We start from the raw sequence: 12,423 nt of genomic DNA, 5'->3' as shown, positions 1-12,423 counted from the left end.
CAGGGATGTTTCCTGCTCTTTTAAAATCAGTGTAGTTACAATTTGTTCTTTTGAGTGTTTTTTGAGTCTTCTTGTGACTGTTTGTGCTAGGAAATGAGTTGCTGTTGACAGCAGAGGGGAGTCCAAATAGTTTTTAGAATTGATTGCATAGGGAAGTAAAGAGAAACCCTCTAGTGCTAGTTGTTTTCTCTAACAGAAGCTCATTTTCTGAGAAATAAACAAAACAGCATAGCAGTGCTCTGAGAAGAAAACTTTAGTTCTCTTCAGTGATAAATTATTTTTCTTGGACATTTTTATGTTACTCATTCTTGTTTCTTTTGAAATCCCTCTAATTCTAATTTTGTTGTGATGGAGTAGTCTGAATTAGACTGTATCATTGACAAAGTATACTGCAATTAAGTAAACCAATCTGAATTATTTTTTCACGCATCTAAAATTTGGAGAAGGACTGCATCTTGAGTCTAAGTCTTCATTGATCTATCTAGAATTACTTTCAGATTTTTTTTTTTCCCCATCTGGAGGTCAATCTGATAGGTTTATAAGGAATGTAAATTTTCACTTTCTATATGAATCTTTGAATATGGTATCGCCAAAGTCTGCTAGTGTGTTGCCCAGTCATAAGGTAAAAGTAGATTCCCTTTCTGGGCTGGTGATCTACATGTGAATTTCTGCTTATCACTGTCTTATCAAATGATATTTAGCAAAAACAAAACAAGAACATCCTACTGTGAAATCTGCTATTTCCCAGTTGCAATTGAGAAACTCTGCATAGACTGTTTCCTCTACTATTTTGTTTTGGTTTTGTTTCAGTGTCTGTGATGATACTTTGCCTGTATTCTTACTCCTTTTTAGTTTGTCATGGTTGTCTCCATATTTGCTCATTGTTTCTGTTAAATTTGTGCGTTGTGGAAATTGTATTTTAACATGAGTAGGAGGTGTTTGTGGCGTTTTCAGTGCCTGATGTCCCCAAAATATTTGGTTTATTGTATGCCTAGCATTGCAGTATCACTTTGTCATTCTCTTTGCAGTCTGGCAACTTTTATTTTAAAACGTATTCGTTAACTATTTCTTCACTTAATATTCATCACAGAGTCTCTATCTCTATTAGTATTTCGGGTGCTTAATTGGTCTTTACTTTTTTTAATGAAGTCCAATGGCAGAAATGTATTATTTTCCTGTAATCTAATTTTGTGTGTGCTTGAATCCCTGTATAACTTTCTTAAATCAAAGGAGTTTGCTGCTAGTCTGCTACTTAGACAAACAAATAAGACAGCAATTGCAAATAATGTGCTGTTTTAAAGAAATCGCCTGGAGTCTGATAGTTATTCCCTTGAGAAGTCAAGGCAACTACGATGTTACAAAATCTCTTATTTTTGTCCTTGTTTTTCTTTTTTTTTCTTTTTTAATTTGTTACCTTTTTGGTTAAAGTTTCTGGAATGTCTGAATATGCATTTTTATATAATGATCGTATCCATGAAAAATACAGAAGTGCTTCTAGGACTAGGGGTGGAAGTCAAGATTCCTCATTTTATTTCAGCTGACACTGGTGCTTTATCACAGCATAAATGTTTGCCTACATCTGCTTTCCCTTATGCCGGATTTCTGCATCCTGTTCAGATAGGAGATTGGTAGTGTGGTGTTTGCAACAGTTCTGGGTTTCTGTAAAGTCACGTAGAAACCTACTGGTTTCAGGCTCTTCCAAGTACAGATGAAATCAAGGAAGAGGCATATTAGAAGACATTTTCAGACTCTCGGTTCTGTCTTAATTTCACTTTGGCTATCCAGCTTCCTTATTATATCTGACCAAAGAAAAATATGGAGCCATTGTAGGATATTTACATTACCAACATAAAAGCGCTGTAGTTAATTCTCAGCAGTTCAGGGAAGAGTTCAGGTTGTTAGAAATCCTCTTCCTGAGCTGTATTCTACCAACAGTGGCACTGCTGTGCAAACTCTGCAAGGCTCCTGAGCTGTTACTGGTTGGGTTTTTTTAAGTCCAAGCTGGAAATTCTTAGCTATTCTTCCCTTCTCCTATTCTCTATGTACAGCAACATGCTGGAAGCCTCCCTTCATCTGTTCTTCCTGCACAGGAATATGTGACTGTTGTGCACATTGGTGTTTAATAACCACACACATAATTCCATCCCAAAAGGTTGGGAGAAAGCAGCAACAATGTTTCTGAAGTTTCTTAATTTTAAGAACTTGCATTAGCTGGTATTTGTGCTGTACTGCAGGCACTTGCTTTTATATATACTTTTAAAATATAGCTTGATAAGACATATGTCATGGAAAATTTATGTTTAGCGATTTTTGTATATTCCACTTAAATTAAATTGGATAGCTAGGTATTTATTGAAAAACAGATATCTTTCAAACAATTCATCTTTTAAACCTATGCCTTTTTTAAAAAAGCTTGATATAAGAGATCCTGTCATCCTCCTTAGTAGAAATTCACTTGTTTTTCTAACTTTTATTTCTAACTTAGTTTCCATAAACTGCCACATTATCTGCATTTTCAAAGCGATACTTGTGCGTTTAGTGGTCTTTGTAGACAATTACTAAAATTATTTTGATTTATGAATACAAGAAGCATTGTCAATAGTTTCTTTTCTGTCATTAGATAGTTGGGTTATAGTGATTATTGTAAAATTTATAAGAAAATACTCTCAGGTCTGGTATTTCACATTCTAGACTTTAGTTCAAGGAATATTGAACTAATGATATGCACTTTTTTGATACAGCCATTGACAGGCCTGAAATGATTATCCTGTGAAATAATGCTCTCATGGATAGCCATATTTAATTACCACTTTATAAATATATTTTGAAGTTTTTCACAAATTACGTCGCTATAGAGTCCTTTGACATCAACAGAACAAAATTGTATATACAGAGAAGTAAAGTAACTGAAATACTGAAATACTTTTTTTAACGTGGTACTTCTTTCAAGAAGCTACAGGATCCCCCAGTAGTTGAAGCACTGAATTAATTTTACCGCAACTAGTAAAGACTTAAACATGTTTTTCATTATGTATAGAAAGCATAGTTCCCATGTTTTATCAAGGAACTGATTCATTCATAAAAAAAAGCTTCTCCTGCTGGAACACTGGTTTTGGAGGCACTTAAACTGATGGCCGATTATTTCTGCACTAATTTTGCAAGTTTACACCGTTCACTTTAAGCTGATGTGTCTGGAAACATTTACAAGGAATTGTCCTGTATTTCGGAAGACCCAATTGTTATCTGTTGTTTTCTTGTCTTCATTAATCAGAATGGAATTGAAGTGAAGTTTTTGCTTCAGTAAAGTAGAGTATGCCTGTACAAGTGAATTGAACAGAAAACAATCATAGAAAAAAGTTGTAGAGGGGAAATTAAGAGGCGACTTAGTCCATCTTCTCCCCTAAGGTAGATTAAACTCCACTTAAGTCACTTGATATTTTTCTCTAACTTTTTCTTAAAAACTTGCTCTTACAGAGATTTCACAGCTGTCTGAGGGCTTTTATTCCAATGCTAGAATACCTCAAAAGTTAAATCTTTTCCAGTGTGTGACCAAAGTCTTCCTTGCTGCAATTCCAATCCACCGTTTCTATCTCTAGTCAACATACAGAGCCTTTCTGTGTGTAACAGCATTTTGTAGACTGGAAGTGAAAAAGAAGTCATGACAAAATGTTGATTTTTTTTTTTCTGCTATACCAGAACCTTTCCAAGTTCAGTTGTTCAACAAGTGTGACTTATGTGAGATATCTGGCAGTTATTGCCACAGATATGCATTATTCCATCATCAAATTACTAATAAAGGTTTTGGAAAGCATTAGACTGAGACAAATGCCTGAAAACACCTGCTTACTGTGGGTTTCGATAAGCAAGTAACAGTTAGTAAATTCTCCTTAAATGTGGTTTTCCAGTGACTTGCATACTGCCTCCCCTTTTTTTGGTCATTTCATCAAAATACTTTCTAATGAGTGACACTTTCTATAAGGCTTGTTCAAAAGTCAAGCTATATGCTTTTTCCATTATTCACAAGACATAGTAGAATATATATTGAAGAATGTTAAATTGACATGTCTTGATCTTGGCTAATCTAGACCTGCTCGTGCTTATTACTCATCCTATTCATAAAAACTTAAAAGAAATTAAGGTGTTTCTTGTAGAATTGAAGTTAGATTGACTCATTCATGCTTCTGTGGCCCTTGTTTTCCCATTTCTTAAAAATAGGCACTCGTTCACTGCTTTGGAACGCTCTCATTTTCCATCATTTCTCTCATTTGCTGATAGTTCTGAAATTGCTTCAGCCAGTTCCTTAGATACTCTAGAATGATGGGCTTTAATCAATTGAGTCTGATGAATATGTATTTTATCTAGATCTGCTGTTCTCTGTCATTAATTCTTATTCTGTTCTCACTGATACTATATTCCTTCTTGGAAAAGAGAAAACACAATTAGGCTGTTCTGTATGTCATCTCTTAGCCTTCTCTACTGAGTACTTGCTCATTTCTTTAGTCTTTCTCTTGATAAGGATATGGTTATTGGATGCTTTCTTTGTTCTTATGCATCTCATGCTAGTGAAGTTCCTTTTATGTCTTTCTCTTGAAAGTTTCCAAATATAATAAATGCTTCTTTAGATACAGATAGTAAATTGTGTAATTTGAGAGATTAAGAAACTGCCAAGTCTTTTGATGTTTCTGAGCAGAATCAGTATTAGCGTGGCTTGATCTTAAAATCTTTTTCCTTTCTAAATGACTAGGTTCATCCAAGAAATTAGATTGCACTTTGACTTTGGTGTAGTAGATAGCTTTTAAATATTTTTAAGTAATGTATCCTAAGTACGGTATTTTCCGCCACCAGTGGATTAAATACAGCTCTCAGAATAATATTAAATCAGCCATAATATGTTATATGTGACATTACCACTCCTAAGCCCTTAGCCTTTACTATGTTATCTCCTTTTCATGAATTCAGTGCCTTATATAAACCTGAAATCTGCCTCTGCCTTGGCAAACAGAGCTTTTCTCCTAAGGACAAAGAGCAAATCAGTGTTTGGCTCAAAGAACTGACAAGTAATATAATTATATAGGTGGAGCTAACTAGAAAAATTTACCCAGAATGTCATAGTGTTCACAGATGTTAAAAATATGAAAACAAAAAAAACCAAGCTGGCCATGCACAGCACACCACAAAGCTGAAAGAGCTATACTTCTCTTCCGCCAATCATTTTACAACTGTTCTAATGTAAGGGGTAATATGCTCTTTCTGAAACAGTGGAGCTCCTTTTGGAAATAAAAGTTCGTTACCAAACTTCTGAATAAGAAAATAAAATCTGAGGATTACTCATGTGATAAGGGATATAAAGCATTTCTCTTCAAAAGAGCTAATATTGCATATATCAGTCAAAGCTAAAGTCTCAGTAAGCTCCTGAGAACTGCCAGGTGAGCTCCAGGATTCCAGTAAGATTAAAGAGGTCTGTGAAGATGGGGAGACTAGTATGCAACTAGAGTCCATTTTGTCATTAAAGAAATGAATTAGATCTTAAAAAAAAAAAGAAAAAAGCACCAGACTTTATGTAAATTACCTTCTAAGCTATTAGGGATATAAAACTATGTTTTCAATTTAAAAGTATTCTTGAGACTTCTGTAAAGAGGATAACCTTAACACTTTTACACTGGTAGTGCAATCCAAGAGAGGGAGAGGTTTGTCTTCTCAAAACACAGTGCAGAATAAAAATACATACTACCACTGGAGTGTTGCTGTTTGCTTATACAAAGCATCTCATTTTCATTATACACTTAAAAAAATGTTTTGTGTTGATAGGAGAGGATAGGTTGCAGGTGTCATCACTCCTTTGCATTTCTAACTCCCAGAGTGTAGCTTCTGTGTCAGCAACTGGATAATTATTCATTCTTATTTAGGCATTGGGGAACCGAGTAGCATACAGAGTCACACTACTGATGTTTGCATAAATCTACCTGGAGGATTCATAACCTAAGAGGATCTGATAGGAGGAATATAAGAGGGAGGAATGCCATTAACGTTTCAAAGCAGGAGCTCATGATAAGTTTGGTTATCAAAGACAAGTACTCACTCAGTTTAAATTTTGGAAGAAGAGCCTGGGCTTCTGAGTAACAATTCAAAGGTCGTGACAAATAGTAATTTTCTTTTTCTATAACCACATGATTACAAAGGCAAATGTCCTAACTTGGTATTTACTATTAAAAAATCTAAATATCTGTCACTAATTTAAAACTTCAGGTTTGTATGTTTCAAAGGATCAGCAAAGAATACTTGATCTTAAAGGATGCAGGGTGTTAGATGAGTTTTATGGTTGTGGGGGTTTGCTTTTATTTGTTTTGTGCTTTTTTTGCATTTGGGTATGATGAATTTATATCATGAAAGTCAATTGCTTTTTGCAAATAACTTGGGAGTTGCAGTCAACTGGTCAAGAACTTCGGCTTCAGAAATCTGATTCTAATATTTTTCCTTGAATTTGACTTTTTTTTCTTTTTGTACTGAAGTCTTTCTGTTGTTAATAAAGTACAACAATAGCTGAATACAGATCCCTTGTCCTTGTAGTTATGTTTGTTTACAATTTCTCTTCAGAATAATAGAAAGTTGAGGAAAGTTGGACCTCTGGAAATCACCTAGTCCAACCCCCACGCTCAGAGCAGGGTCACCTGAAGGAGGTTGCAATGGACCATGTCCAGTCAGGTTCTGAGTAGCTCCAGGAATGGAGCTATGAATCCACAGCCTCTCTGGGTAACCTGTTCCAGTGTTTGATCACCCTCACAGTAAAAGTGTTTCTCTCTTTTTTTTTTTTCTTCTTTTTTTTCTTTTTCTTCCCCCTGGAAAATGGTTTCCAGGATTATTTGTTCCATCACCTTCCCAGGGATCAAGATAAGTCTGACTGGCCTGTAATTTCCCAGATCCTCCTTCTCGCCCTTCTCAAAGATAAGTGATGCTTGTTTTCTTCCAGTCCTCAGGAACTTGCCACAGTCACCACAGCCTTTGAAAGATAATTGAGAGTGGCCTTGTAATAACATCAGCCAGCTTCCCCCCAGCACTCATGGGTGCATCCCATCAAGTCCCATGGACTTGTATATGTCCAGTTTGTTTAAATGTTGCCTTACTCACTTGTCCTTTAGTGAGGGCAAGTCTTCATTGCTCTAGACTTTCCCACTGATCTCCAGGGTCCTGCTGTTCCTGAGGGCAAGTCTTACTAGTAAAAAGTGAGGTGAAAAAGGCACTGAGTACCTCAGCCTCTTCCATTCCTGTCACCAGATCACCTGCTCCATTCAACACTGGGCTCATTTTCCCATTTTCCCTAGTCTTCCTTTTGCTGTTAATATACCTGTAGAATCCCTTCCTGTTGCCCTTGACATCCATTATGAAATTCAACCCTAGGTGGGCTTTGGCTTCCCTAGTCCAATCCCTTCACTCAGACAGTGTGTGGGATATGTTCGTGTTCCCCATATTCCTCCTGGGTCATCTGTCCCTGCTTCCATCTCTTGTATGCTTCTTTTTCATGTGTGAATTTAGTTAGTAGCTCCTTGTTCGTTCATGCAGGCCTCCTACCCTTGCTTGACAGAGCAGATAGACTGTCTTTGAGCTTGGGGAAGGTGATCCTGGAATATCAACCAGCTCTTTTGTATCTGTCTTTCCTCTGGGGCCATGTCCCATGAGATTTTTCCAAGCAGACCTCTGAACAGGCTGAAGTCTGCTCTCCTGAAGTTCAGGTGTGTGGTCCTACTTTTTGCCTTGTTCCTTCCTCTCAGGATCCTGAATTGCACCATCTCGTGGTCACTGCAGCCAAGGCTGCCCCGTCTTCATATCCCAAGCAGTCATTTCTTGTCTGTGAGTATCAGGTTTGGCAGAGCGTGTCCCCTTGTCAGCTCCTTGATCAACTGTGTCAGGAAGTTGTCATCCATGCAATCCAGAAACCTCCAGGTTGCTCGTGCCCTGCCGTGTTGCCTTTCCAGCAGGTACTGGGTTGGTTGAAGGCCCGCATGAGGATCAGGGTCTGCAAACGTGAGGTTTTTTCCAGTTGCCTAAAGAAGGTCTCATCTACTTCTTCCTGATCAGGGGAGTAGCAGACACCAATTACAATGTCACACATGTTGGACCACCCTCTAATACTAACCTTTAAACTGGCACATCATCCATCCCAAGGCAGAGCTCCATGCATCCCCACTGCTCTCTCACATAAAGGGCAACTCCCCCTCATGGCCTGTCCTTCCTAAAGAGCCTGTATCTGTGCATTGCAGCACCCCAGTTGTGAGAGCTATCCCACCACGTCTCTGTGATGCAAGTGAGATCATAGCCCTGTAGCTGAATGCAGACCTCTGATTCCTTCTGTTTCCCATGCTGCAGGCGTTAATGTACAGATGCTTCAGAGAAGCACCCGTTCATGCTTGTTTCCCAGGAAACGAGGAGAGCTTCCCTCATCATGCTGTCCTCCCTACATTTCCTTAACTGTGTGTGCACACTTAGCATGGGCCCCCTTCAGCTCCTGTAGTTATCCTTTCCAAGCAGCAGCAGGCACCCTGAAGTTCCTAGAAGGCTTCCCAGAAGTATATAAGCAGAGCTGGGAAACTGCTGAGCAGGCCGCTGCATCTGTCGGCTGCTTTTGTTAGCTGTGCTCAATCTGAATGCTTTTCTTGAAATTGTCAGCTGTATCAGACATGTGAAGACGTTTTTAAGACTGGGCAAAAATGCTGATCTTTTGATGTAGACCTGTGTCTTGTGGATTCAGGATGAAAAGCTGTCTTCTTGAATTTCCATTGATATTAAGGAGGACAAAACTTTTTTTTTGTATGTTCCTCAAATCCTCTCAATGAAGAATAATTTCTTCATGTCAAAATTAGGTTTTGTTTTCTGAAACCTATGGTAATAATAAAATATGTTTTTGTGTTGAGGTAGGAGCTCTGGAATTATGATGTGCATGGCTAGAAGTTAGAAAAAGTGTTAGTCTTGAGAATGAACAAATTGTTTTCAGAACAAATAGAGAAGCTATGCAAGTACGAAACTGACACTGAGCAATGGTTTTTTTTAACAGAAGTTTCAGTAGCAAAAAAAATATCTCAAACTTTGCTCTACAAAGGATGCTCTGCATGCTCACCAGGATGAATGATGGTGAAAGAATTCCATGGTCCTTTTGAAGTTCTGTTGATTCCAGAGGGATGGTGGAAGCAGAATTGAGAGCAGATTGTGTGTGTGAAATTGAAGTTAATTGACAGTTCTGTCAGTCATGCATGAGACAGCGTAAAATGCGTCTTAGTCTTTTGATTGTGCTAGAGCTATAGCACAAAAACACCCCTAGAGAAATTAATGTTTTGTCAATACGAAAAGCAGGTAGCTCTAAACTGACAAAAGAAGCAGGTTTATAAATACTTTTGCTGTTCTGATCACACCTGAATCATGATTTATTGCACAGCACTACTCAGAATTCAAACTAAACAATTCTAACTAATATCTTATAAAATATCAGGTAATTCTTTAAATTTTTTTAAGTAGAAAAAATGTTTATATATAGTACTTAAGGTGTTTCAGAGTATATTGTAGAAGGCACATCCAGCTCAGCTAAGGGTATTTGTGATAGTCTATAAGGTCTGAATCGCAAAACCATATGTTTCACGCTGACACATTTTCCCATTCAAATCCTTTCTTTTGGAACCTGGGACTTCTGTATGGAATAAATGGTCTATTTTGTGAGGGAAACTTAAAATTGTACAAAATATTTAATTTAAATGTGCTACCACGTTTTCTCTGTTACAGGCTTGCCACCTGTTCCTTCTGCATCAAGGACAGGCTTTGCAGAATTTTCTGTTAGGGAAAGAATGAGAGAGAAACTAAAAGCTGCAAAGGTGAGAATCCTTCAGAGATCCTATTTGGTTGATTTTAGTCTTGTAAGTCCCACCTGCTTCATTTTGCTTGCTTAGTGCTGTGTAAAGCTGAGTTGGAATGGCTGCACTTTTTCAGTGTCTGTTTTGTGTAATATTTTTTCTAAAGATTATTTAACTCATGTTTGTAATGTAAAATTTATTGTTTTAAAATGATAAAAGACCCTTCTGTGTTCCTGTCAAGAAAAGATCTTACATTGTTTTGAAATAAATGGATTTGCTTGTAAAATTACTGTGCAGTGTAATAAGGAGTATTAACATCTAGATCTGTAAAATCACTTAAGCTGATTATATAGTTGAAGCCTTCTGTCACTAGTAGAAACATGCATAAGGTCTTGTGCTTCTGGGAATTATTGTAGCATTAGTCCTATTATATTCCTATTATAGCTGAGTATTATTTTTGGTTTTGCGTAGTCAAAAGCAGAAAGTACTTTATTGCAAGAAGACCCCAGTTCACGACCAAGGCATTTAAAAAGCATTAGAGAGAGAAAAACAGAAGTCAGACTGGATAAAGAGGTAAGGATATATTGGGTCTTGCTATCTTGATAATCAGAAAATGGAGATGAAACATCAAATACATCAAAGGCTACAGATAGTCTTTAAGGGCAACTTCATCATTTATTTTAGAGTGATCAAAGTGATGTTATTGTTTGAATTAGTTACCAGGAACTTTTCCAATTAATGCTTTTAATGTACATACTTAGCAAAAATCATTTGCTTTCATTATAGCATAAATATCATGTGTAACTTATGTCATTTACAGATTAATGACTTCTCTTGTTTAAGATACTTTGAAGTATTTAAAAGATACTGTAGTAGAAAAGACCACTGCATTATAGCTTTGTATAAATTCGCACAGTATAATTGGTAAAGGCAGTATGTTAACTTCATGTCATTGTATTTCCTTGTTCATATTTTATATTATTTTAGTATAAGCACATTCTTTGTTAGAAAATGAATTTCATATGAAAAAATATCAAAGGCAATGCATGTGCAGAACTCACACACAGATACTCTTCAGAATTCCCCAACTGCTTACCTGTAGAAAATGCGTTCCTAGCTATTTGTATGCCCAGGCAAAGAACGGCACATTGCAGCAACATTCTTATTTGGAATTCCAAACAGCATGAATTAGCCTGGCTAAAATTGGTTCAGTAATTTATTTCCAGGATTTTTTTTGGTGGGGAAGTACCTGTTTGTGTAGATGCAGGGGATTTTTTTGATAGTGTTTTCTTACAAAATGTACTGTGTCATAGCTTTCAGTTAACAGGTATTGTTTCAGTCTGCTTGTATTAGGTTACTGTGGAAGTGATATCTTTATTAAAAGTTAATTATTAATTTTATACTCAGCATATTTGAAACCTTCCACATGTTGGTTTTATTTCCTGTACTTATTTACACGGGTATGAAGTACTATTTTGTTTTGTTTTTAACAAGTGGCTATCAGATTGCCAGTGTTTGAAATTTTTTTATTATTATTATTCTGAAGTTTAGATTGAATAAATGTAAGCATGAGAGAAATCATAATTTGATCTAAGAATTCAAGCTAAAAGGAGGAAAAACAGATAGAATGTTAGGTGTGTTTATGTTGGCTGGGCCTGATGAAAATCACTTTGAAGTACTTAAGTGAGCTCACTGAGGCGGTATCAGAACCAGTGATGATTACTTGCAAGAAACTGTGGGGACTGATAAGACTTCAGAAAACTGGAAAAGGATAAACATGCTAGTTTCTTTCTTGAGAAGGCACAGGAGTATCATCCATGGTGTTTTGGAATAGCCTAACAGTAATGGTTTGAAAAAGAACAAAACAAATAATCAGGTCTGTATTTAAGCACCGAAACACTGGAGAGCACCTTTTCTTAATAATCCTAAATAGGTTTTTCCTGATTGCAGTAGGGGTTATATGAATAGCTCTTTTTGGCTCCTTGATTCTCTTCCTTAGTTAGCACTGTCAGGCAGCAGTACTCTTGCCACTGCTGCCAGACTTTTGCTGTGTGTCAGGCTCTAATTTGTGTAATCCACAGGGCTGAAAGCTTTCTCATTGCTACCCTCTCTCTCCCCCCTCCTGGAGACTAGCTTGTGGTAGCCTGTTTTCAGAAGTGCAGAAACAATGATCTCGTCAGCAGTGAAGAATGTAAACTAAGAGTTATGAAATGAATCTTTTTTTTCGATACTCTGCATTCTGTTTCTTGACCCATATTTAATGGAAAAGGAATTAAGTAATGAATAAATGCACCCTTTTTTGATAAACATTAAATTGGTATAATTATTATCACAATGATTGTGAGTACTTTCTTTTTTGTTAGTTTTTACTGTGGAAATGCAACATCTAATCTTTTTATTCAGAAATTTGCCTTCTTTTTGATGTGTCAACAATGTGTGCAATAATGTGCATATTTATTCTTACGCAGTGTGATAGAGATGAATTTAGGGAGATGCAAGAGGATGAATCTCACATATCATCAAAAGTAAAGTTTCATGATTCTGCCAAAATACCTAAGCAAAAGCCACCAGTAAGTATCACTTCCTTCAT

At 36.7% G+C, this 12,423-nt stretch overlaps 1 protein-coding gene across 4 annotated transcripts in view; it reads left to right on the top strand.

The window, feature by feature from the left end:
• CC2D2A (coiled-coil and C2 domain containing 2A) overlaps positions 1 to 12,423 on the top strand; it is a 64,486-nt gene that overhangs the window by 3,821 nt on the left and 48,242 nt on the right. For all 4 annotated transcript variants that reach the window (XM_026121945.2, XM_026121944.2, XM_064511415.1 and 1 more), the window contains 3 exons: positions 9,766 to 9,854; positions 10,305 to 10,406; positions 12,302 to 12,403. In XM_026121945.2, coding sequence (XP_025977730.2) covers positions 9,766 to 9,854; positions 10,305 to 10,406; positions 12,302 to 12,403 — 293 coding nt within the window. The remainder of the gene's footprint in view (positions 1 to 9,765; positions 9,855 to 10,304; positions 10,407 to 12,301; positions 12,404 to 12,423) is intronic.

Source organism: Dromaius novaehollandiae, chromosome 4 (genome assembly GCF_036370855.1).
Source record: "Dromaius novaehollandiae isolate bDroNov1 chromosome 4, bDroNov1.hap1, whole genome shotgun sequence".
Classification (NCBI taxonomy): Eukaryota; Metazoa; Chordata; class Aves; order Casuariiformes; family Dromaiidae; genus Dromaius; species Dromaius novaehollandiae.
The sequence above is the reverse complement of the archived record's forward strand: the minus strand, read 5'-3'. Positions and strand labels throughout refer to the sequence as shown.